Source organism: Etheostoma cragini, chromosome 22, assembly GCF_013103735.1.
Source record: "Etheostoma cragini isolate CJK2018 chromosome 22, CSU_Ecrag_1.0, whole genome shotgun sequence".
Taxonomy (NCBI): Eukaryota; Metazoa; Chordata; class Actinopteri; order Perciformes; family Percidae; genus Etheostoma; species Etheostoma cragini.
Window position 1 is genome coordinate 12,699,225 of NC_048428.1, and position 27,661 is coordinate 12,726,885.

Sequence of the window (27,661 nt, forward strand, 5' to 3'; positions counted from 1 at the left end):
CATGTGATTGGCTGCTTAGAAATTAAGTGTTAACGAGCAGGTGGACAGGTGTACCTAATAAAGTGGCCGGTGAGTGTAGAGTCATCACAGTCAAGACACCCCCTTGTACAGATGTCCATCAAAAAGCAGCTCAGGCGACCTTGATGACTGTTTTCTTGAGGAACAATCTGTTTTGTTCCAGCAAAGCGTTTTGGGGAAAACAGAGACATGATCTGACATGTGAGAGCAGATAAGTGGGTATAACCATGGTAACTGGCTTTCAGTTTTGTCATCTGGTTGTTTTGACTACATTTTTATCTTTAACATTCTCTGGGGCATGTTCTGGTTTTTGGTGCACAAATCAGCAACGTATGAGGTCCAGGTGGTTTATCTTAATATATTTAAGGTTAGTTTAATTGAAATCCACCTTCAGCCATCCTAAATCTTCAATTCTTTTTCAGAAAAATGGTTTGTGTAACCGTTGAGATTTTAACCTTTGCGCATCCCCCTTTTTCCATGCAAAAAGGGAAAATGCAGCTCGTTAACCCAGAAAACCTCTAAGCCATTTTCATATTTTTCCAGCCTAATTTTCTGGAGATATAGCCTACCTATATATTTAAGATGCTTCCCTCAAAATGACCTTGAGATGCTTTTCCCCCACACCCTTGAATGTAAACCCTATCTCAATTTACACTGGCTCAGTGGGGAGGAGCTGCACTCTTTTGTAGGACAATGCGGTTTACACTGAGAGGTACCTCTGGTGCCCTTGGAGGAAGAGAAGAGTGTTTTTTTCCCCCCATTCATGATGTTATCTTTGTGTATGCATGCATACACAGTAGGGCATTCCCTCTGACCCATCACCCCATTTCCTAGCTCTGGCCCCACGACACTATGGTATTGCATCGGGCAAAGCATCTAAACTTTACCTCTTTACTCTACTTTGTGTGCAAATCGTGAAATAAAGGTATAGGTGTTGGACATCTCTTTTTTAGTGTTTTTAAAGTACAGCTCTAGTACTCTCAGTAGAGCGGAGATCTTCCACAGGGAGTCCTCAGAGTCACTGTGGGGGGCCTCCCAATTATTGTACACTTTTTAGAAAGCTTTTAAAAAGTTTTAAATGTCTAAAACATTATTCCCACATATTATTAGCAAATATAAATCCTTACTGATGATAGACTTACTTACCTATAGGAAAGGGTGTCACTAAAATGTGATTTATGCTTTTGCGTCAAATCTACGCCGTGGCTTTGCACTTGGTACACGGAGACACAGACCTACGCCGTAGGCTGACGTGCACCCCTCGAAAAATGTAACTACTGGTCTCAGCAACTCACGTTGCTCGGCCCTGGCTACGTAGCATAGCATTTCCCACTACTTATTTATTTCCTCTGAGCGAACGCTCTGCACGGAGCATTGGCAGGACCATAAATCAAGCTTAAGATAGCCATCCCCAGATACATTTTATCCTAACGACTCACTGTGCCACATGAAAGATGACTTATAAAATCACGCCAATTATTAATATTTTAATAGCTTAATATGCAACTGCATTTTATACAACCAATGTAGTAGGGGGTGCCTTCCACTGGCAATTATGATAACATATTATGTTATCATAATTTTCCAAAGCCTGCTGCCTAAATGCAAAATTTTGTCAGGCTTTTGTTCCTGTAGCTGTGTGTTTTACATTTTGGAGGGCCTAGTTGTGGGTAGACCGTTGTGGGGTGTAAATAGTAAGAGAGCAGCTGTTTAGAGGTGTGGGTGTGTGTGCACCTGCAGTTGGGGGTGGGAGAGGTTTGGGGGGTTGTTGGGAGTGAGCACAAGTGTTTGCACGAGGCAAAAAATAAGTTTTGTGTAGTGTTGGTATTTAAACATCTATGCCTGTGTGACAAGAGTGCAGAGAAGCCTGACCATCAACATCAAGACTGGCTTCATATGACTCTGTCACAGTATGTAGGAGGCAGCTTTGATGCAAAACAGTGTACCAAGTTCTTTTCTTACCTACATTACCACCTAGCGGGGTGAATGAAAGCAGGACTCCATCTGCTCACACAAGTAGTAATCAAAGCATCACATGAGCTCCGCTATTAATATATTATTTTAGCCTTTTATCCTTCAATATACCGGTAAATCTAATCATTAGTTGCCCAGGGAATAGGGCTCACTAAGCACACAGATTTCCAAAACACAGGCAGGCATAAAGAGCTGTGGTAAATATAAGAATATGCCTTGATATCTCGGATATTTTATGTTTTTTGAAGGCAAGGTATAAGCTAATGTAGACTGTTAATTACATTGGAATCACTATTTTCTTTCTCGTTTATTTATCTCTCGGCGAGTAGCTGGTGCAGAAATTGGACAGAGGAGGATGGACTAATGAATCGGCCACATTCTTGGTACTGGCTTAAGATGAGGGGGACACTGCTTTAGTACCATTGACCAGATTGCTGTGCAATGTCTTTATTGAGAGACGCTGAAAAGCTGCAGGTGCAAGCTTGTGGCAAACTAACAGCCATATACTCACTACTCTAATGGATTCACTCACTCGCTCACAGACACTTTGTCCCTAAGTATAATGTGATTATACCCCCAGCCCAGATGCCCCATTCATGGCCCCTCATTAGCTAGAAGATTTGCTGCCACCCTCGTGTGTGTGTGTGTGTGTGTGTGTGTGTGTGTGTGTGTGTGTGTGTGTGTGTGTGTGTGTGTGTGTGTGTGTGTGTGTGTGTGTGTGTGTGTGTGTGTGTGTGTGTGTGTGTGTGTGTGTGTGTGTGTGTGTGTGTGTGTGTGTGTGTGTGTGTGTGTGTGTGTGTGCGCGGTTTTGATCAGAAGTAGATAATGAAGCAATGGAAGGAACACTAACTGCATGGGTTTGTGTAAACTGATGGAGGTAAATGACCAGTCTTCCTCACCACAATGGCTCAAACTGTTTGAAAAAGCTGTAATGCTACATAATCCTAACCTGGAATACCAATTTGTTGACATAACAATAATAGCAAGCTCTGTTGCAAGTCTACTGACCTGAACTCATCCAAAGATGCGCTTTCATTGCGAGAAAATGATTAAAACTTCCCCTTTTCAATAATCTCCATACATTCTGTAAAAAATGGATTAGGAGGAAAATTCCCAAAAGATAATAGATAACATTAATTACACATTTAAGTATAGAATAAAATGACTTGTGTGTGTGTGTGTGTGTGTGTGTGTGTGTGTGTGTGTGTGAGAATTCTGAGAAATATTACTAAGTGAAGTCATATAAAAGGGCGGAGGGACAAAAGTCCTCTTGACTGACAACAAAGTAAGATGGCCTTGTGCACAGTATTCACCAAAATACCAGACTTGCAATCAAGTGTAAGCTCAATGCAGTAACATTAAATGGAATTGATCATCATCAGTATCAATCAGAAAATATATTAAAAATAACAATTGGAATACATAAGTCACAAACAGTGCTTCATTTAATGTAAACAATAGGTTTAAAAAAAATGATCAAATTTGATCCCAAAAGTGTTCTCCAAACTGAGACTTTTCATCTTTTGTCCCAAACTGAGCATTTGTTCATCTGACAGTGATGGATTTAGAGGCCCAGTCACACTTTTTAATGCACCACAGAAGAGTGAGCAGCTGACCTGATATGTATTGCGGGCTGGGTTCTTCTTCCGTCACTATTATCCCAGTGGATCTTTGCGACTTTGCCGTTTAGATGTCTTTGCATTCAGCCGTATTTCCACCCAACCCGCCGTAGAATTCAGCAGCAGCAGATTTGTGGTCTTTTGCTGTCAGTGCAGGTCCAGAAGCCTTACGCCAGCATCAGAATCGGCAAAAAATAGTTGTTTGGTGTCAGAGCTAGGATCCGTGACCCCTCTGACGCACACACAAGTAGAAGTGGGTCCCCCAGGATAGCCTTGCATGCTGAAAAGAATCGCTGCTTCAACAGCTTTTTCTTTTTGGACAGGCTGAATCATGCCACGCTAAAACAGTTATGAATATCCTTCATGCACATCTTTATGCGGTGTTGCTTTTGTTGGCCATATTATTTTGGAATGAGGAAATGCATGTTCATGAGTGGTCGGAGCATTGCTTTACTGGCTGGCTGACTACTGCACAGTAGCCCTTCCTCCTGCAGTAGGGGAACTCTATTCTATTCTTTCTATATTCTCGAAGTTTTTAAACTGTATTCTATCTATTCTCTTTTCTTTCAATTTCTAAATATTTGATTTAGCAAATTTAGCATAGGGAAGGAAAGTCAAGCAGTTTGCATTACAATGTTATTACAGTGTACTGTTTGGGCTTTTCTTGCACTATGACAAAGATTTTGGTATCCCTATGCTGCAGCAAGAAGCTTTAGTATAAAAACGATAACAAAATAGAGACAATTTCTGACTTTTCTTGTGATAAAATTCCTTTCACTCCAGTAGAGCATGTACAGTAGATTTATGTATTGGATCCCTGCCTGCCCTCATTGTGTGTCTCATTTCAACACCATCAATCATGCACCTCAGCACATCAAGATGAGAGACGAGGTCACTGGGTCCTGGTTTGCTGTACAGAAGAATAACGTAAGATGGGGAAGGAGAGAAAAGCATACTTAAGATGCTGTTCAAGTCCTTTGCAGCCCTTGTGATCAGTCATGTTTTTGCTTAAGGGGCTTATAACAGTAATGCCTGGAGTTAAAGGGGTTCAAGAGCCTGATGGGTGGCCTGAACGCAGATTTCCAAGTCAGAAAGGCTTTGAAGTTCCTGTTTGTATGGCTCTTGCGTCCGGCTGGTAAAGTCTTGATTCTATATCTATACCAGTCATTACTGCCCGCGCACCAGGTTTAAAGTTCTTGTACTGTACTAAGTGTTAAATGAACAGGTCATATCTGTATGAGTAGGTTCCAGTTTCTTTAGCCATTGTGGTCATTTGTAATGGATGGTAATAATTTGAATGCAGCAAGACAAGTATGTTGATAAATCTGCAGCCTCCTGTTTGCAGGTGCAGTGCCATCATGAACGGCTGTCCATCGCTTTAACCTTAATGCAAATGGCACGCAGCTGCTGCAGAATAACTGTACACACCTTCACACACATCAGACTGGTTGTCTGAACTCTATGTTCAGCCCATTTATGCAAGAGACATCAGATTATCGGGGCTTATTGATTGATTGGAGCAAATAGATTTTGAGAAATTATTCATCTTTAAATACAAGGTTGCATTCTCGTTGTGGGCATCATCTAACAAATGCATATTAACTGAGTGGGTGTGGGTTTGAGGACACAGTCCCTGTTCATGCCCTCTGGGCAAAACTGTAAGGTTAGGTCTTGTAAGAAGACACTGCTATGTCAGCAAGTTTCCATGACAATGCCGTCATTCCCCTATTTCATTGTCTTTTTCCTCCTCTTGTCTTTTGAGGGGGTCAGTCACATGACTGAATTGATCCCCGTAACACAGGGATACAGAGAGCGTGTCCCTCTCTTTTCGTTCTCTTTTTAACAGCAGCAGCCGCATAGATCATCTATCATACAGTTGTCCCCTGCAGCTACACTTTCCAAAGAGCTTTAGGCATTGAGCTCGACTGTACAGCGCAGTATATCAGAATTCTGAAGTGTGCGCTGACGTATTACTCCAACACTATTACATGAGATGGAATAGCTCATTTACATTTCTTTCTGTCACACAGCAGGTGTGAAGATCGATAATTATCCCATGTCAGAGTGAATAGGTTATGTGTGATGCACAATGCTACATAAATCAACTTGACTTGGCTCTTAAGTAATGCTGAAAAGAGGATGTGATTGCATCTTTTAGAGATTAGATGAATCCGGCATAACACATTGAATCCAAATCCAAGGTCGTTGTGATGCTGCTTGCCATCCATTCCCAGGCTTTTTTGGAGGCTGACTGAGCTCTGTACGCTAATAGCCAGGTGGAGCGCTAAATAATTCATCAAAACTACGTTTCCAGCCAGAAAGCGGAGAGAGATTACAGATCCAGGCTTCTTATGTCTGCAGCCTTTATTCCAGGAAAGTGACAAGAAGAAAGCAAAACCAAACACAAATGAGACTTTGTGCAAATGGCCTAACAAAAGCGCATTCATAAACACGTTCTGTTCAATTCCATTTCAGCTTGTTTGAAGTTGCAGTTGTGATTAAAGTGCACTTTGACACTGACTAATCTTTTGTTATGTGAATTGTAGGCTCAACCTTTTAACCCTGCAGGGTTCTGACAAGGCGGTGAAAGTCCTGTCATTTATTTTATTCACGTAATTAGATCAATTCATTACTCTGTGGTAATGAGTTTGGCCACTGGGGAGCTGCTTCATTAGGTGCAATGTGCTTTCTCATCAGGTCCGGTTGCTCTGCATTCTTCCTTCATCCTCTGCCGCTCTGTTTGCATCTCAAGGGTGAGGGGTGAGGAGAACGGAAGGTCAGACGAGGTTGGGGCGGGGGGTTACAGACGGCATTTTATTGTTATACATGAAATTCCATTCAAAGCTAAGGCCACTATGGAAGCAATTGGTTGCGGTGTATCCCAGATCTCTCGCGGAAGTTATAATCTTTCGGGGAAAGAGAAACTGCCCATTCCATTTGTGTGGCATATTAAAAAAGTTAAGTGTAAAATCGAATTATCTGTAATGAATATCTGTTATAAAGTTGGAATAAATAGTCAGTTAAACAGTAAGTGTAACATTAGCAACATTATGGTGGAACTGGTCACCAAATTGTTGGGTTCATACCACAATTTTTGTTTTTTTTGTTTGGTACATGAAGGTATTTCAACATGCTTTTTCTTTCATTAACTAAAAATGCAGGTTTATTTTCTTCTGCAAGACAAATAGTTTGTAATTTACTGTGTTGCTAACATGTTGGCGGATATTATTGCACGCTTAAGTTACATTAATCATATGCTGAAACCCTGCATTCTCCACGACTGCCTGTCTTTCGCTATGAACCGCCCAATGTTTAAGATATGGATTGGATTGCCCTGTCTGAATGAGTCTGCATGAAGAAGCTGTTTAAACACAGCAGAGAGGTGCTGCTCTTTCCTACCTGACTCTCCTCCTGCACTGTCAAATGACACACTGGCTGGCATGATGTCTTCATAAATGCGCCCTCATATTGGCAGTATTGCCGCTAGCATAAGCCAAACGTGTTGTTCATTGTCAGGTAACCCATACTGCAGGGGGAGACTGACTGACTGCTGCACTCTGCAGTTGGCACCTCGTCCGTGAAACTGCAATTTCAGTACGGAAGAAAGTTTTCTTCTTGCACAAGCCTTTTTTACTGAAACGCATGCATGTCCCGAACTGTTCGGCTTATTTACTTGAGCTGTTCCATCCCTAGTTGCTATGGGAAGTAACATCATTGCATATGAATCCAATTGGGGTCAGCTTTTCAATCATACTCAGTTAATGCAATTTCAAGAGTGCACTCTATATGAACCCCAGAATGCAGAAATATTTAAATACACTAGTTTAAAATAGGCAAAAAGAACACATTTATACTTCAGGCAAAAAACTGCATTGATTTAGCATGAAGTAGGCACAGCTGTAAATTGTAGACTCGTGGGTACCCGTATGACCCATTTTCATTCAGATCTCTTAAGGTGAGAGTTGAAAGGATCCCTCAAAGCTAGGCTGAATTGTGGCAAGGGAAAAATTGCCACAATTCAGCCAAATGTTTTGAGGCGATATTTAGCCCCTACTCCCTACAAGCTGGCATGACTCTCCCGATGCTCCCGATGTTCAGTCCGGGTTCGATCTAGAGTGAAGATCATTGTACCTACCGGTATTCAAAATAATTAACAACCACCTTGGCATTTACTTTCCTGTAATCATGCCTCTAATTCATGCCTCACTGCTGCCATTCTTCTCTTTCTGTTTCAACCTCATTCATTCCAACAAGCTCTGAATGAGTCACTGCAGCTCATGAATACAGAGTCAGGCGGACCAGAGCTCTTACAGAGTGTGGAGGAGTGGAGACAACAGAGCAGCACTGGTCCCTGAAGGGTAGATATTAGAGGGATGTTGCTGAGCAAGCTTTATCACTCTGTTACACAGCAGGATCAGTCACAACAGACTGCAGCCCAGCTCCTGTCCTTTTCTTTCTTTCTTTCTCTCTGTTTCTTTGCATTCCATCCCTCTCGCGCCCCTCCTGCAGATGTTTTGCTGTTTCTTCCTGTCTCATCTAGTTTTTTTGTGCGTCTTCACTTCCTCTCTTCTACTTATCTCTCAGTTGATCAGTTTTTATTTCTTTCTTTATCTGACTACGTTGCCATTCTCTTTTCAGATTATTGTCAAGTAAATCTCCTCTTCCTGACACCGCTGAGTCCATCCATCTCAAATTCTGGAGCTGAAACACTAAATTGTGGTCACTGATGCACTATAAAACTCTCTAACTTTCTCCCTCCTCCACTCATACCTTTGATGCTCTTGCACGCCCACTGTCATGTGTCCATGTGGATGGATGTTTTAAGTGTTCATATTTATATTTAATATGTGGGGATGGGATGACCTTGGTTGATGTTAAGGTCCCTGAGTTGTAATCGATGCTTTAGTGCTTCTTGGTGAGGTGTGTGTGTGTGTGTTTCCCCCAGCCCTGTGCAATAATCATTAATATCTTGCTGATATTGGATTTTGCTTGTAACATGTTAGTTTGCACGCTCTGTAACGTCACCCATACCATGTATTTTCTCATGCATGTCTAATGCATATTACAATGTCAGCACAAAATTCCCACAACCTATTGAGAGTCAAGCTGGCTGATCATTATTTCTGCACGTGTATAAATTCATATGAAGCCAATAATTAATGTCCTTCACACGCAGCTGGTAAATGTCTATTGCAAAATTTAGTAAAGTGAGCCTGTGGCACGTCATGGGCTCTACATTGGCATGCGTCCCCTGTGCTCCAATGACGTGTGCGTGTGTGAGTGATGGAACGCCGCTGCTGTGCCAGCATATTCCTCAATCCAATGGCACTGCCCTGGCCACCCTTCAGCCCGACTGCAGCCCTCTAAACCCTTCACCCTTAAATATCCTGGCTCTGTGCCATGCAGGCAGGTAGAGCGATGACTCGAGCACAGTTTATGACCTCCTTTGTCCTCCAATCAGGCCGAACACTGTTAACGTAATGGATGTCGTGGCAAGACTGGCGCTTAAACAATCCCCCAAGGGGGATAAAAAATAGCCACCCCACCTGGGTGTCTAACGTGTGAAAAGCTGGGTGCACCCGCTGTATATGGCTCAAGCCAGTGTGTAATATTTGGGGCACAGAAAGGGTCAGCAGTCTGTGAGGTGATGAGAATGATTCATTGAGTTTATGTGTCAAATATCCGTACTTAGTTATATTCAGGCTTCAAATCCTGTTAGGTTTAAAAGAAGAGCTGACTCACACAACTGTTTCATACACGTTACGCTTTTGTCCATTCATATTTGTATCATTAACCAGCTCCAAACTATGTAACATAATTTTGAAGAGTCAGACTGAAGCTCAATCACACTTACCCTCATCTTTCGGCTTTATAGCCAGCCATTATGGACTATGTTCTGTGCTTTATAGAGGGAAATGATTTTTCTGTGTACCAAAACAAAGTGTGATTCACTGGCTCAGGTTATGTGAGATGGATACATTTCAAGATGGAAATAATAAGATAAGACCTCTTGTTGCCAATTTTAACACATTGTTTATTGTCTCTGATGAGTAATTTCTCCAGTTACATTGTGTAACGGTTTGACTGCAGAGGTGAATTTACTCTCTTAGCCAGCAGGATACGAGAAATGGGGCATTGAAGGGAGTTAAAAAAAAAGATGAAATATGATATGCGAGGGAAAGAGAGAAAGAGGCAGACGAAGTGAGGGGGGGGGGGGGTGCGCCTTCTTCAGGTAGGTATAGAAGTGATACATGTCTGCTAGATTTATAAGAATGAAACATCCACAGACCTTCTTTATATTTTGAAATGTATACGCTTGCATAGTCACACTTTATGTATGCCGAAACTAAAATGTAAAATCCAGGCCCAAAAAAGAAAAAGAAAAGAAAATTGACTATTGTTGTCTTGCATGTTGTTTTCATGTGTGCAAGTGTGTCTGCTTTAGGGTGATAAGAGGATTTGTTGAAGGGCCTTTTGTTCTTAAAGCAGTGTTTCCCCCTCTTTCTCCTTTTCCCAATAGTCCCATGATTTAATTAAGTGTATATAAGGATTTGGGCTTTTGGAAATTGATGGAACCACACTATAGGAGTGTGCCCTATTGGTCACATTTGGGAGAAAAGAATGTCAAAAAGCAAGTATTGGGATGAATATTCTGTATGTGGCCGGTTCAAGATGCAAGCCCCTTGGGAAGTAGCAATCCGATATGCAAATTTGGCACGACAGCTGAAACATTTGGTTAAACAGACTGTCAGAATGGAAGCTCAAAAAACAATTTCATCTCAGAGTGTGTGTGTGTGTGTTTGTTCCTCTGGTCTAGGGGGAGAGAGTCTTTTGAGTGTTGGTCTAGATATACACAGCACACCTGCTGCTTAACACACCCTGTCACAGACACCAGGACAATCACACTAACACACGATGTGCGCACACACTGCTGATGGGGTTTAGTGCAGGCATCTGAGAGAGTGACATTTGAGAGAGACAAAAAGAAGACAAGGAGCATTTTGCTACGTGTGTTTTGTGAGAGGAGCAACAGAAGTATGTAAATTGTAGCCATCTTGCCAGTTGAAATAAAAACAGCGTTGTGTTGGGGTTCTTATTGGTAAAAATTGTCATCACTGAAACATTTTAATGCATATGCACAGACTTACAACCATTAGAAAGAGCTAATCCTTCCTCTCAGTCACATATACACACACTCTCACACCTTGACGGCTAGCAGCAATGTTCCAGGTTTAATTATAGAAAGTTTGCCCTCTGATTAAAGCTAGTACAGGGCTTTGACTCTCGTCTCTGCTGGATGGCCACAGGAGGTTTTTCCACTTGTCCCACTAAGGTAATCTAACTTTTAATAAGTTTCTCCCTTCCTGAGGCAAAGTGACGGGGTGTGATTGACTCACCTCAGTGAGGGTCTGAGAGCCCCCCGAGGGTTAATGTTTCACCCTAACTCGCTTTGAGGTTTGCTTATGTGGGATAGCTGCGGGTTTGCCCTCAGGTCAATGTGAGACCTCTGGAGCTTTCAGGTCTGTAGTTACAGATGCTTTGGAATCTGTAAGAAATGACCTTAGGGCTGGTGTAGAGTTCCCATTGATCTGAGTGCAGGTGTTCTGCGTATTGTGGATGAATCGGGGGTAATGAACAGCTCCCACAGGTCTGATTTAAACAGTCACGGTTAACAGTGGGTCATTAAGAGCATTAATGAGTAAAGTGGAAAAAACTTCACTCAAGCAAAGTTTTGATAATGGGATTTAAGTTAGGCATTTTGCTCATCAAAAGTATATTATCCAGTAAGGAAAGCACTTTAAATGAATTGTAAGGAAGCTTCTGATTGGTTTTATCCGTGTCTCTTCCAGCTATCATGTATGTGATGGGAGCCCTGGGACCTGCAGCTGGTTACCTTCTAGGAGGCGTCCTCATTGGCTTCTATGTTGACCCCAAAACTATAGTCAACATCGACCAGAGTGACCCCCGCTTTGTTGGCAACTGGTAAATATGCATGTGCATCTACATGACTGACCGAGTCTTTATGTGCTTTCCCTGTACAATGATCAATCTGTTCTCATTTGTCTTTTTGCCGTGTCCCAACTGTTGTTTCTTCCTCTCAGGTGGAGTGGGTTTCTCTTGTGTGCCGTTGCCATGCTTCTGGTCATCTTTCCCATGTTTGCCTTCCCCAAAAAGCTGCCCCCACGCCACAAAAAGAGGAAGAGGAAAAAGATTGGCTCACCCGGCGACCAGTCGAGCGACGACGATGTGATGAAGGAAAAATCCAGTAGCAAAGATCAGAACGTCACCTCTTCCATGGGCTTTGGAAAGGACATCAAAGGTGAGGAACGTATTATATCTGATAATGTCATCCTTCCTTTCCACCTCTGGATATGTGTATATGGATATGATATAAGTACCTTACATATAGGAACTGTGTGTTATGAATGTACAAATGGCCTAAATGGCTAATCAATGGCAAGGATTACTCATTTTATCTAACTGGGGATGCTCCATTGAGACATTTTTTTAAAAAGATTTTTTTAAAGATGTTATTGATTAGTGATGAATTTGTCCATACATGACTAATGAACTGTACACGTGGGCAGTTTTAGTGAACATTGGGTTATCCTGCTCCAGTGTTTCCCTCTCTCTCTCGCTCTCTCGCTCTCTCTCTCTCGCTCTGTGTGTGTTTTGGGCCGTGTGTAAACTATGGCCAAATTTGAAGACTCAGTACTTAAGTGTTTGAAACTGTAATATATTGCTGTGCGTGTCCTTCTGTTGAGGCGTGTGTTTGTTTATAGCACAAATTCAGCACTTTCTTTGAAAGATATGCCGCTCTGAAGTGATTATTTTCACCAAGCATTTTTATTGCCCTTCAAATCATCAGCAAAGCCTTAAAAATGCTAACACTGAATGTTTTCAGTAATGTACATGAAGGACACATTTTTGTGTGGATGCAATTCTTAAAATTTCTTGGATTTGTAGCTAGTATAGATAAGTAACTGCAGCACAAATACTGTGGTGTATGTGTATATCACAATCATATTTCAACAGCCGAAGATACAGTAATGTAAATTAATATTTTACTCTGAAGGACAAAAGTAGTTTCAAAGTTACTTGCAAATAAAAAAGAATGTGACCCAAGATTAACTATATAGTTCCATCCTCAACTTGGTGTTTAAACTTTAAGTTCCGATAGATGGTATAAAAGTGAGACACGGATTTAATCGATTAATCAACGGATCAAAAAATAGTAAATAAAAAATACCCAATACGTCCAAGCCAAGGTGGCGTCATTAAACTTTGTACTTTGTCCGATAAACGGCAACTCCTCATACTGGAGAAGCTAGAACCAGATACATTATTTAAACAAAGAGTAATGTGAAGCCAAAGCATATGGCTAAAACAGTTTGACAGAGTCGTCAAAGAAATTCTCACAAGGAAATAGCAACGATAGTGTGGCAACTATTGCGAGCCAGTGGTCTGTCTGATTGAGAGAGCTGCTGCTGTAGACGTCAACATAACCTCGCCATCTGTCTCTTCTCCAGACAAGATTACAGTCTAGCGCCACAGGAATTAAATAATTAGCATCACTATTCTTTTAGTATCATATGATCTGTGATAACACTGACAGAGGCTAACATTTCCCCACCTACAACAAGAGTATTAAATTAGTGCTGAGACAGCGATCTCCAAGGCATGGTGTGTGTGTGTGGGTGTATGTGTGTGTTGGTGGGTGGGTGGTGTGTGTGCATTCTCTTGGCATTTTTGGATTTCAACTGCAGGAAATAAAGAAAATCGCTTTTCTAAAATTCTTTTAGTATCTCTTGATCTGTGATAACACTGACAGATGTATTTCCCCACCTACATCAAGATTATTGGATTAGTGCTGAGACGGCTATCCCCAAATCAAGGTGTGTGTGTGTGTGTGTGTGTGTGTGTGTGTGTGTGTGTGTGTGTGTGTGTGTGTGTGTGTGTGTGTGTGTGTGTGTGTGTGTGTGTGTGTGTGTGTGTGTGTGTGTGTGTGTGTGTGTGTGTGTGTGTGTGTGTGTGTGTGTGTGTGTGTGTGTGTGTGTGTGTGTGTGTGTGACAAAAAATAGATAAAAAGAAAATCTCTTTGATTTCCTGTCTTTCTGTTCACACTGTATTTTTCTAACCTGAATTTTTTTTTTGTGTCCTTTATTTAAAATATTCTTAGGAAGTACAAATAATTGCATTTAAGATTTCAATCTGATAACTTTTTTGTTATTGGGGTTATGATCATATGTCAAGAGAACAAACCAGACACCCGCTGTAACTGCTCACGCTAAAGGTCAGTTCGGGGGTGTAGTCCCTGCAGCAGGAGTTTCTTGGTCTTTCTCAGAACATCCTAAGCAGGTGCCCAAACAACTTTCTTTTTTTTTCTTCTTTTTTTTTTTTTTTTTAGAATAGGGAACCAGTATCATAAATCTGAGGTCCCTGTGGATTGTGGAGATCTGTTTGTTTTGTTTTATTTTCAATATTTTAAGTACTGCCCCTTTTTGAGGCTGTCAACAGACACTATTGAGTTGGTGTATGGTATGCTTTTGGAAATAGTTGTTCAACTGGGAGTTCAGAGAGTCACGTTGGAGTTGCCATGACAGCAAGCATGTGCCTGTGAGTAAGAAAGTGAATCCCCATTAGCTCCTGTTTGGAAAATGATTCAGCGCTGTATTTCCGCTGATGGACAGAAAGTGACATCGGAGGTTTATCTTTGGGGATCAGTAGATCTACAGAGAAAGAGAAATCATTCTGCCTGGTAACAGCAATGTACTTACAGTTAGACTACGTTACTTTTGAGTGTTGGGATAAGAGGGCATTCTGCATCATATCAATCAAATCATATGGACACTGCTCAGGCAGACATGAAGGGCATGTTTGCCCTTGTTATGACGAACCAAGGATAAGCTTGGTTTGTTCTGGGCTCTCGGCATAGATGCACATAATTCCTAATTCACATACTTGCATTGTACAGCAAAACTTGCTGATAGCTATACAGTTCTTTTTTCCAACCTTCATAGGGTTTCAGGCTACAATGAGCGTGTGTGCGTCCGCCTGCCTTGTTTGTTCCTGCAGTCTTATGTAAAACAGGACTACTTATACAGATGTGAAGAGAAATGGTTTAATGCAGTAGGGTCTATTTATGTGTGTTTGGGAGACATTTAAAGACATTGTTAACATTTACTCTATCATTACCCAAGTCTATTATGACACAAGGTTTACAGTATTTGGGTTACAGAAGCCTTTTATTAATTACAGCTTTCCAGTAATGCTTCTTCCTCTGACGATTCTGTCAAGTTAAGTTTGTGTGGGCGTGAGTGAGAGCCAAATTAAGAGACCGATTGTGTGTTAATTACAGAACAGTAATGAAGTGCTCTGTCTTGTCTTGTGTTCCATCCTCAGAACTCCCCAAGGCAGCCCTGAAGATCCTCAGCAACATGACCTTCCTGTTTGTCAGCCTGTCCTACACGGCAGAGTGCGCCATCGTCACCGCCTTCATCACATTCATCCCCAAATTTATTGAGTCACAGTTTGGGATCCCCGCCTCCAACGCCAGCATATACACCGGTAATTCTCTTTTGTTAATTCACTCTGTCTTTTCTATAACTTGAAAATGATGCAGTTGAACATGTTAACATAAGCCTGTAGAAGAAAATAAAACAACTTGTGAACTATTTCTTAACTAAACTAATTTCAGTTGCGATTAATCAATCTAAAAAAAATTTAAGTTTAAAATATCAGAAAGATATATTAATACAGTAATGTAAAACTGAGCAGCAAATCCTCACGTTTGAGAAGGTGGAATCAGCAACTGTTTGACATTTTTACTTCAGAAATTTCTTTAATGATTTAGTTGTCTCTGAAGAGATCTGTTATAACCCAAACTATTAGACCGTTAAGTTAACTTATGTTATACCTATTTTGCAAATAGTTTATTAGAATTTATTACCCTTGTCTGCAGCACTTTAAGAAATAATAGATCATTTCTTTATTGTAACGGTCAAAAGGAAACAAACATTTGTTTCATTTATTATTATTATTATTATTATTATAAGTATTTAGATGTAAGCCTGTATGTTAAATAGTTACATAATTATGTTCTCTAATAATTTTGAAAATATTATGTCTTAAGGAAATTTGTGTTTTTCACTGCAGTGAAAATGGTTTGTTTGACATTGCGTTTTGCTTTGGTTTTATTTATTCTGATCCTGGACAGGACAGTAAATGATGCATTGCCACATACTTAATGCACTAGTTTGTGGTCTGTATCAGCGTATGCTCACATTTGTTCTCACCTCCCCACGTCTAACAAACAGTGATTCACAGTCAGAGGGCAGCGCTATGAGTCATTGCTGACTTTCATTCAGTGATGAGCTTCCATTACATCCCGACTGTAACGCATAAACCTCGATTGACTGCATGAGACACATTCATCATAAAGTGGACGCGCGTGCACACACACACACACGCACACACGCACACACGCACGCACGCACGCACGCACGCGCGCGCACACACTACCCTGTGCTCTGCCTGGCTGTGCACCACATATGTAGAATGTACGAATCCTTCAGTCATGTCTTAGACAGTGGTACTAATACAAAACCAATCTGGTAGGATTATTACAGAAACCAGTGCTTGAAAACTACATTTTACCTTTGTATCTATCTGTCCAAGTATTCTGGGGGCTAACATATGGTCATCACTAGATGGGCATACAAACGCACAAACAAACAAACACACATACACAATACCATTGCCTCATCTCATAAGACTGTTGCCAGGATACAAGGGGTAAGAGCAAATGGGTGGTGTGGTTGCCATGGCTACTGAAACAATGCCAAGCTACTGGGATGTGATGATGGTTGGCGAGGAGATGAGGGCACTCCTGTTGATAGGAGCACAGTGCTTACTCAGGCAGACAGATGGACTGACCAACTGGGACATTTCTCTTGATGATTGTGAGGGACTGCTTTTAAAAAATGACCACAAAACCAGACAGTGTTTTTGTGTGTATAAATGATTTATGTTTTCACATAACATCTTATCAAACCCAATTCAAGTTAGGTTTAGCTTTCAACAATTTTAAGCCACAGAAGTTGATTTTTAGGGACAAAAATGTAAAGATTGGCATTCAGAGAAATTTGATGAAATTGGATTAGTTGATTGGATCTTAAAGCTGCTATAAATTATGATTTTTTTATTCAAAATGTTGTTAAATAATTATTATGGCGATCACACAGACAATTATTGTCCAACTCTGCAGTTGTCAACAGAGCTTTATAGTCTTTCAGCTCATTGTTTTGGTTTTAAGGCCCATGACTTTGTCACCACCTGCCCAGCACCAACTCCAAATAGCAGACAGTGAAGAAGTGAGTGACATGAATATTTTGGAGCATTTTCATGGAACCAATTTTAATCTAGATCCAAAATGGAACTAACTTTTGCTCAGCCCTAATTGCCAACTAATATAATATGGTTTGATTCCATTCAACGCTTGTATACGGTTTTTGGTGTATTAGCAGACTGCCATGTGGTTGTTTTGGGGGAAGGGGTTCTTTGATGCATTTTATGTTTCCGGCAGCACCAACAGTGCTTTGCTAGAAATAAACAGAAGAATAATTTGAAAATCTCGCAAATGACCACCTTGATAAGTCTGTACCATGCCCGGTTAAAGAGCAGCCACTGCCACATGCTTATTAGATGTTGCTACAGAAATAGCACTGTAACATATCACACACACCCCTAAGCTGCAGTTTCCCCTATGCTCCTCTCTGACTGTTTCTCGAACTTTTTCACTTAAGTGCCTCTGTTAATCTCACCCACCCTCCTTTCAAATATGCACTTTCCATTCTTATTATTCTTCCCAGTATTTTATTTATTCTTTTTCTCCATCTCTGCTGTACGGGCTGCAGTTGAAAGCTGAAAGGTCTGTCACGAGAGTCATTTTATTTTTAGTTTTATGTAGGATCTCTATAATAGATTAGCACCAACATGCACACATTTGTCAAATGCCTGTTAATCCAGACAAAATGTAGCATTTATTACTACAGCATATTATGTATGTGTGCACTGTAAGTCTCTGTAATATGATATCTTGTATGGCTGTGTACATGTTAATTCCTGCAGAAAGCACAAGGTCTTAGCACAAAAAAAATGCACTTACAGGATAATATTATGTCACAGCTGCCTGTTGCCTAGCTCTCACTGAGAGTGCTAAAAGAGACACATTTGTATTTCTGTTCACACAAACGCATGCATACAGAAAGGGAGAAGCCAGACGACATTTCTGTGTACTTGGATCACTTTTCTGCTGATCCTCTATCTGTGAAGACCCTCCACCCCCGCTGACTGACCCCATCTTTCTAGATACCAGGCCGCGAGTGCCTGTGGCTTGACTCTAGGGCTGCCATGTGCAGCCTCCCTAGCCTTAACTCGTGCACGACTCTCCACGCGGTCGATCCTGCCAGCAGCCGGCTTTGCTTGTCTTCATGCTGTCAATTAGACCAGCTTTAGAGGACTGAGATCACGTGGTCCTGTACTGCCACAGTCTAAAATGACTCACTGGTAGCCCACAGTGTAGCATTATCACATTGATACAGCAAAGCCTATTCTTAAATTTTTTGGTTTAAAGTTAATTTTTCTCGGGATGTCTCATTGACATTGAACTTTACTTTTCAAGCAACCATGTCCAACAAGACAGCATACAATAATTTAATATAAAAGCATGACATGTTCACATTAATCATGTAAGTGCACCTGATTAAAACACTGTAGATCTGATTCTAATTGTGATTAGTCAGTCATGCTTTACAGTAATTAAATCAGTGTCAAAAAAATTCTAGACACAAATTAGCTGCTCTATTTCTGTACAGTTTGCAACACTTCTGAAGTTTTTTCCTCCGTTTCACCCGTCCTTCTTTTCTCTCATCTCTCTCACAGGCGTGATCATCGTACCTAGTGCTGGGGTCGGCATTGTGCTGGGGGGCTACATCATCAAGAAGCTGAAGCTCGGCGCCAGAGAGTCAGCCAAGCTCGCCATGATCTGCAGTGGTGTGTCTCTGCTCTGCTTCTCCACACTCTTCATAGTGGGCTGTGAGAGCATCAATTTAGGAGGCATCAACATACCTTACACCACTGGGTAAGGGCAAATGTACTTGCTTTGTTAGCTCATTTTCCTAGACTATATACACAATTAATCCTTTTAATTTATGTGGTACTTGGGAGCCAGTTATCCATTTACTGCCAGGTGCTGTTGAGCAAGGCATCATACCCCCCCAACCGCTCAGGGCGCTGGTTCAGCTGGCAGCCCACTCACTCAGACATCACTCCATTAGTGCATGTATAGGTCCTGAGCATGTGTGTGTGTATTTCAGGCCTGTGTGATTACTAACAAAGTGTGTATGCAGAGTGTAAATTGTAATTTCCCCACTGGGGATTAATAAACAAATTAAAATTTAAAATTAAAATTTGTTTTTATACTGATTTTTTTTAATTTAATTTTTTGAGGGCTTTTTGGCCTTTAATTAATTGGACAGATGAAGAAAGGAAAGGGGATAGAAAAAGGAGGGATGACATGCAGCAAAAGATTGCGTGTCAGATTCAAACCCCGGGCCGCTGTGTGAGCCTAAGTACATGGGCCACACGCTGAACCAGGTGAGCAAATAGGGCGCCCCATAAACTTCTAATTTAAAAGACAATACATATGAAGTTATATCTGAAATACCAAAATACTGGAGGAGGGTGTGGGCCTGGGATGCTGTCACCGCTCCCATCATCCTCATGTGTTATAGCATTGTGTTGGTGTGAATGATTAATTAGCAACACTGGCATCTGCTCTCGTGGCTCCGTTGAGTCACTCTGCCACCTCTATTTCTGAAGCTGCTGCTGCTGGTGCTGCTGCTTGACACCACATCAGCAGCGAGGCTTCACCGTAAACAAAACAGTCATCCCATGTGTCAGCCCCGGGCTGAAGTGGAACACATTCGTACAGATAGATGCATGAAGTTAAAGTTACTGAGTGACCTTGACATTAGGCCTGCACGATTATTGTTATAAAATTGTGATCTTGTGATTCATTTTTATTTTATTTTTTTAATGACGTTGACTCTTATTTAATTTTACGAGCCGACTACATCACGCTACTACTTTGAGTTTTAAACATAGACTGTACGAAATTTTAAAGTGCTCCCAAGTGCTGCAATGCTCTCCCTTCTCTTCATTGGATCCCGTATGTTTACAGGCTTGTGGTGATGCGCAATATGCTATAGGTGCCAAAAAAAAAATATGTTTGGTACTGCCAATTTGTTTGGTTTTGTTATGGCCAAATAAATTGTGGCAGAGAATCGTGATATCAATTCTAAGCAAAAAAATCATTATTCATATTTTTCCCTAAATTGTGCTGGCCTACTAGACTTACAAACACATTGCAAATCTTCTGTATGCCATCTCATTAAACTGTACGTTGCTTACTGTCATCAATGTACCAAAACATTTTCAATTCTAATGTTTTTTTGTGCAGGCATATAATCTAAAGTATTAGACATATAATAGCTTACTTTGATATTAGATGGGCCAGCTAACTGTTTCCTCTCCCGCATAGGGAAAACTGCTAAACCTCTTTGAAATTTGCTTTTCACATAACTAAGTTAATCATGGTGATTATTTGTCATGTAGTCAGTGTGCCCTTTAAAGCCCCATAGCTGACCCATTAATAACTGCAGTCTCTGTTTAAGCCTGTGTTCAAAGAGGGGTCAATAAGACGTGTGAGCCGGTAGGGTATCCTCATTATGAACCGCACTGGTCACTAGTCTCCGGTAGCACCCACATGAGGAATTTCTAGCAGGCCCACCCTTTGTGTCACACTAGTCTGGACTGAGCTCTCCCTGCTGGATACTATTTGACAAAAAATGACAGGACAAACTCCAAAGGTCCTCAAACTTTTCTAAGCCAAGATATAAAGTTCTGGAATATCTGCAAAATTGTTACATGATTATGGCTTGGGGCTGTATGCGGAATTATAAGCTGCATGTAACTAAGTACATTTTTTAAATAAAGCTGGGCCACGATTAGAATACTGCAAGACACATTTCTGTGTCCTCTGCATCTTGATAAACCTTCACCACTCAGTTTGTTTGTCTTCATTCTACCTGTTCGGTGTCTGCAGCGCTAAACCACATGGAGCCACTCACTTTCTTGGCTCTCTGTTTAAGTTTTTACGCAGTGCAGCCGGCACAGAATTACACAACATCTGAAAGGTTCAGTTAAGGCCGGGGTTTAGTTTGAACAAAAGGACATGGCCAATATGTGCAGCAAGCCTGCGACTGCAACAGGGCTGGTGGCCTTTTAAACGTGCACACACCTTCACACACAGTGTCTGGAATGTGACACTGTTGTGTCAGGATGAGACCAATGTGCTTCCCTGTAACAACCAATATAACAAATTTCTAATTTTTATTAATTTGTGAAAATTGATAGTCCACTGATTATACGAAACATAACATAATTACTAATTCTATGTGTTTTGCATCTTGAACGCGTGTGTGCGTCTGTCTGTCCGTCCACGGCTGTTCCGCTTCACTGCTCCCTGTTTAGACAGAGCCAGCGTCCAGCGACAGTTCCCACACTGTCTCTCGGGCCACTGGAAGTTCTCACTTCCCTCCCTACCCCATGTTTTTGTTCTTCTATCATCACACAGGCTGGTGGAGGGCTAGATTAAAGATTATTAAAAGGACTGTGTGCGCAGCAGATTAATAATGAGACGCAGAGTCTACAGTAGACTTTGTTGAGAAAATTGGCAACCTCTTTCATAAAAAACACTGTTTTCCTGTTGCGTTACAGAACAGAAATTATGTGTTCTAAAAATGTGTTCTAAAATGCAACCTATTCTACATCCTCCTGGAGCTAAATGATGTGCTGTTATCCAAGCAGGGCCACACGTTGCAATGAGACTAGCCTAAATGCATTAATGTGTAATAAATGAAGAAATGCTCTTACCGATAGTTGAATGGCCAAGTACTCTGCCTCTCATCCTTGCTGATGCTGCATTACTGTAACTTTTAAAGGTGTGAATTAAAAAAGAAATTCATCCCAATAGGTTTTGAAAGGCTAGGGGAAATAAGAGTTTTAAAAAAGCGTGTAGCCTCTGCACTAAAATGGTCCAGTAAATTGATAAGATGGGTTCTTGTTGTTCTTAACAGATTTTTGTTTTTGTGTGTTCCTCTTTGCAGTCCGACCCTGACGATGACCCACAGGAACCTGACCGGCAGTTGCAACGTGAACTGTGGCTGCAGGATCCATGAGTACGCTCCGGTCTGCGGCTCGGATGGCATTACCTATTTCAACCCTTGTCTGGCTGGATGCAGCACTGTGGGCAATGATAGCACGGGGGCGAGTACACTAAAACACTTATACATGTAAAACACACACACACACACACACCTTTTGTTTTTCTGTTTCAGAAAAAATAATTTCTCTGTGGCCATATCTACATCAAGTAGCATAAAAAAGGAGTGATGAAAACAATTTTAGAGAATGGAAACACTAATCATAATGAATAAACAAAGACCTGTTCTGTGCGTTCTCCTCCCAAAGCTCTGAAAGTACAGGAAGTGTCAAATTCCAAAGGAAATGTCTAGATTGTGCCAAATTGCTGGTGCCACCGTGGTGTGTGCGTTTGTGTGTGTCTAAATTTACGTTAGATTTTTTTAATGTAGCTATAATCGCAATAGTCTTTTAATGGAATAAGCTAGGGCTGCTTGATAATTGAAAAAGATCTCAATTGGTTTTATCAATTAGTTTGGTCAATATTGAAATCACAGTGATTTAACATGATTACTCATTGACTTTGGAAAGATGTTGCATTCATTTAACTTCAAAAACAGTGAAACGGTTAAACAAATCGACAGTAAAAACCTTGAACCGTTAAATTTCCTACTTTTTCTGTTGAACGTTTTGAATTCCCCTTCAGAACACAAGGTAAAATCATGGTTTACTTGCTAAATGTAATGTGCAAAATAATATTTTTTGTCCATTACATTGTTTTTGTGAATGAGCCAAAATCACCATCGAAATTTGATGAATTACACAGCCCTAGCATTATCTTAAAATGTTAAATTAGCTTAGAAAGAGATTTACTCTTGTTGTTTCTGACCACAGATTAGGAACTACACAGACTGCGGTTGTGTGCAGAGCAAACAGGTCATCACTCCGTCATCTGGCGGCCAGGGCAACCAGCTCCAGCTGGTCATCGTTAAAACCTACCTTAACGAGAATGGCTACGCCGTATCGGGGAAGTGCAACCGCACCTGCAACACTCTCATCCCGTTCCTCATATTCCTATTCATCGTCACTCTCATCACCGCCTGTGCCCAGCCCTCCGCCATCATTGTCACACTCAGGTAAGGGACAGCTTCTGCCAATCAATGTCAGCGTGTGTCCACTCTGCTTAAAGGTTTTCTTATTTTCTGTCCCTTTTGACTGAATAAAAAATGCGATAAACATTTTTCTTACATGCTTTTATTTAGATGCAGTGCAGTATATCTGTATTGTTTACTTTCTATTTCTCCTTTGTCAGGTCTGTTGACGAACAGGAGAGGCCTTTTGCTCTTGGGATGCAGTTTGTCTTGCTCCGAACTCTTGGTAAGTTCCTGAACATTTGCACTATGATCAATGATAAATATATTAGGACCACACACTGTATGTTTCGTGACCCTGGGTTAAAACACTATAATCCCTTGTCTATTGTATCTACTTAGGTCATAAAGAATAGATGTTAAGGCGTAGATTTTCAGAAAGCACACAGGGTGTCTTTTAGAAAAGGAAGAAGAAAACCTACTTTTATTGATACCTATGACTTTTTTTCGTTTGTACTTTCTATGAAATTTTTGGAACTACTATACTAAGACTTTTATTTCGATGTAACATTTTACGACCTTTTTCCAACATGCTATATTATGACTTTTTTCAATTTTTTTGAACATACATATTATCAGTATGTTCATAAAAGTTGACGCACTATACTAGGACATCTTTCCGCCATACTATACTATGATTTTTTTTTTTACTTACTGAAATATGACTTTTTTCGACATACAGTACTATACTATGACTTTGTTCGAAATTTTTCAACATGCTATACTATGAATTTTTTGTGACATACTATGACTTTTTTGACATACTATACTATGACTTTTTTTGACATACTATGACTTTTTTGACATACTATACTATGACTTTTTTAGACATACTATACTATTGCTATTTTTGACACACATATAATACTAAGACCTTTTTACGACTTTTTTCAACATACTATACTATGACTTTTTTCGACATCCGACACTGACATTTTTTGACATTTTTGACAATGACATCTTTGTTTTTTGACATGCTATGCTTTGATTTTTTTGTACGTTTGGGAGGCTATACTATGACTGTTTTTCAAAAGAATTTTGACATACTACACCGGTACAATCACTTTTTTGACTTGATCCGTCCGGCGACTTGATCCAGCAACCCTCTGGTTCCTAAGCCAAGTTCCTACTGACTGTGCTTCAGTACTATGACTTCTTTGACATATTATACAATGACTTTTTTTCGACATACTATACTATGACTTTTTTTGACGTACCACACTGACTTTTTTTTGACATACTATACTATGACTTTTTTTTTACATGGTATACTATGACTATTTTACAACTTTTTTCAACATACTACACTATGACTTTTTTGTGACTTTTTTTAAATGGTGAGCTATGACTATTTTACGTTTTTTTTCAACATACTATGCTATGACTTTTTTAGATATACCAAATTGACTTTTTTTTTAACATTTTCAACAATAACTTCTTTATTTTTTCGGCATGCTTGTACATTTTTTGTACATTTTTTGACAAGCTACACTACGACTGTTTTCAAAAATGTTTTCACTTTCTTTCACTTTTTTCGACATACTATACTCTGATTTTTTTCACTTTTTTGACTTGCGAAAAGTGTTTAAAAAAGTCAAGAGTACAGTAAGTCACATCCTATATACTATGACTTTTTTGACATACTATACTAACAAAGAAGGAATGCAACACAGCAACAATTTTCAGTTGGAATATTTAATTTCCAGGTTAATTTTACAAGTTACAGAACAGATGCACAAAAGATATACTATTCTATGACTTTTTTTACATACTATACTGACTTTCTCAACAGACTATGACATTTATTCAGCTTGAACCCTCTGGTTCCCAAGCCAAGTTCCTACTGACTGTGCTTCAGTACTATGACTTTTTTCGACATGCATACTATGACTTTTTTGACATACTATACTATGGCTATTTTTGACATGCTATACTATGATTTCTTTTCCTTTTTTTTTCTTTTTTTTTTCTTTCTTTTTTTACATTTTTTGACATGCTACACTATGCCTTTTTTTACTTATTATACTATGACTTTTTTCGGACTTTTTTCCAACTTAATATGCTATGACTTTTTTCAACATCCTATACTATGACTTTTCCCGATGTACTATACAATGATTCTTTATTTTTTTAACATGCTATACTTTAACTTTTCTGTACTTCTTTTGACAAGGTATACTATGACTTTATTTTTTAATTGACATACTATACTTTGACTTTTTTGACATACTTTACTATGGTTATTTTTGACATACTATATTGTGACCTTTTCTTTACGACTTTGTTTAAACATACCATACAATGACTTTTGTTCAACATTATATACCACAACTTTTTTCAACATACCACACTGAATTTTTTTGACCATGAATTCTTAATTTTTTCAACACACTATACTATACTATACTATGACTTATTTCTACATACTATGCTATGACATTTTTTGACATACTACGTTTTTTATTTTAATTTTTTCGACATGCTATATTATGGCTTTTTCTGACTTTTTTCAACATTCTAGACTTCTTTTCGAAATATTATACTGACTTCTCTAGACTTCTTATCAACTTACTATGCTGACTTTTTTTCGACATCCTATACTATGACTTTTTGCCATGTACTATACACTGAATCTTTGTTTTTTCAACATGCTATACTTTGACTTTTCTGTAACTCTTTTGAGATCCTACACTATGACTTTTTTTGAATTTTGACATACTGTACTATGACATTTTTGACATGTTATACTGTGACTTTTTTTTTTACCTACTATACGATTACTTTTTTGACATACTATAATATGACTTTTGACAACATTTTTCAACATGCTATACTATGACTTTTTTTACATTTTTGACAATAGTTAACTGACTGAGCTACAGTACTATAACTTTTTAGACATGGCTTTTTACTATGACTTTTCTTGACTTACTATATTATTGCTATTTTTTACATGCTAAATTATGATTTTCTTTTTTACTTTTTTCAACATACTATACTATGACTTTTTTTGACATACTATACCATGACTTTTTTTGACATTTTTCGGCATTGCATACTATGTTTTTTTCCAATAAATTAAACTATGGCGCTTTTAAGACTTTTTTCAACATACTATGCAAGTACTTTTTTTGACATACTATTCTATGGCTATTTTTGACATACTATTCTATGACTTTTTCCAACATACTATACAATAACTTCTTTATTTTTTCAACATGCCATACTTTAACTTTTTTATACTTCTTTTGACATACTTTACTATAACTTTTTTGATATACTATAGTGTGACTTTTATCGACTTTTTTTGATATACTATACTATGACTTTTTCTAAATGCTATACTATGACTTTTTTGTATTTTTTACGACATACTATATATTATGACTTTTTTCTCAACATACTATACAATGACTATATTTCTTCTGATAGACTATACTAACAAAGAAGGAATGCAACACAGCCACATTTGCATTATTTTATTTCTACATACTATACTATGACATTTTTTGACAAACTATTACTTTTTTGACATGCCATACTATGGCTTTTTACTACGACTTTTTTTTCCGACATACTATATTGTTGCTATTTTTGACATGCTATATTATAGCATTATGTTTTTTTAAAAACTTTTTTCAACATACTATACTATGACTTTTTTCGACATATTATACTTTGACTTTTTTGACATACTAAAATAAAAAAAAAAGGAATGCAACACAGCAACGATTTTCAGTTGGAATATTTAATTTTCAGGTTTATTTCACAACTTATAGAACAGATGCACACAAGATATACTATTCTATGACTTTTTTTTACATACTATACAGACCTACTATACTGACTTTCTCAACATACTATGACATTTATTCAACTTGATTTGTCCGGGGCCTTGACCCAGCAACCCTCTGGTTCCCAAGCCAAGTCCCTACTGACTGCGCTATAGTACCATAACTGTCTGGACATACAATACTATGACTTTTCTTGACATACAATAATATGGCTATTTTTGACATCCTATACTATGACTTTTTTTAGACATAGGAAACTAACAAAGCAGGAATGCAACACAGCAACAAGTTATATTTTTTTGTTGACTTTTTCAATATAATATTGCATTTATTCAACTTGATCCGCCGGGGACTTGGCCCAGCAATACTTTTTTGACATACTGTACTATAGCTTTTTACTATGACTTTTTTTTTTACATACTATACTATAATTAAATTCAACATACTATACTATGGCTATTTTTGACACATTATACTATGACTTTTTAAAACTTTTTTCAATATACTTTACTATGACTTTTTGCAAAATACTACACTAACAAAAAAGGAATGCAACTTTCTGCAATTTTCATTTTGAATATTTAATTTTCCGTTACAAATTACAGAACAGATGCAGCCAAGATATACTATGATTTTTTTCTTACACACTATAATTTCAATTTTTTTTTATTTATAATATCAATTCATAACAAGAGTTATCTCAAGACAGACCATACAGACGTATACTGACTTTTTCAAGATACTATGACATTTATTCAACCTAATCGGTCTGGGGACTTGAACCAGCAACCCACTGATTCCCAATCCAGTTACCTACTGACTGAGCTACAGTACTATAACC

General features: G+C 39.1%; 1 protein-coding gene across 2 annotated transcripts in view; it reads left to right on the plus strand.

The window, feature by feature from the left end:
* The window catches only part of LOC117937648 (solute carrier organic anion transporter family member 5A1), a 49,749-nt gene that overhangs the window by 3,476 nt on the left and 18,612 nt on the right, over positions 1–27,661 (plus strand). For both annotated transcript variants that reach the window (XR_004655203.1, XM_034861732.1), the window contains exons 3-9: positions 11,462–11,594; positions 11,714–11,931; positions 15,015–15,179; positions 18,555–18,753; positions 21,842–22,001; positions 22,770–23,011; positions 23,188–23,252. Coding sequence is in view for 1 of the 2 variants with exons in the window: in XM_034861732.1 (XP_034717623.1) it covers positions 11,462–11,594; positions 11,714–11,931; positions 15,015–15,179; positions 18,555–18,753; positions 21,842–22,001; positions 22,770–23,011; positions 23,188–23,252 (1,182 nt within the window). In the remaining variant the exon portion in view is untranslated. The remainder of the gene's footprint in view (positions 1–11,461; positions 11,595–11,713; positions 11,932–15,014; positions 15,180–18,554; positions 18,754–21,841; positions 22,002–22,769; positions 23,012–23,187; positions 23,253–27,661) is intronic.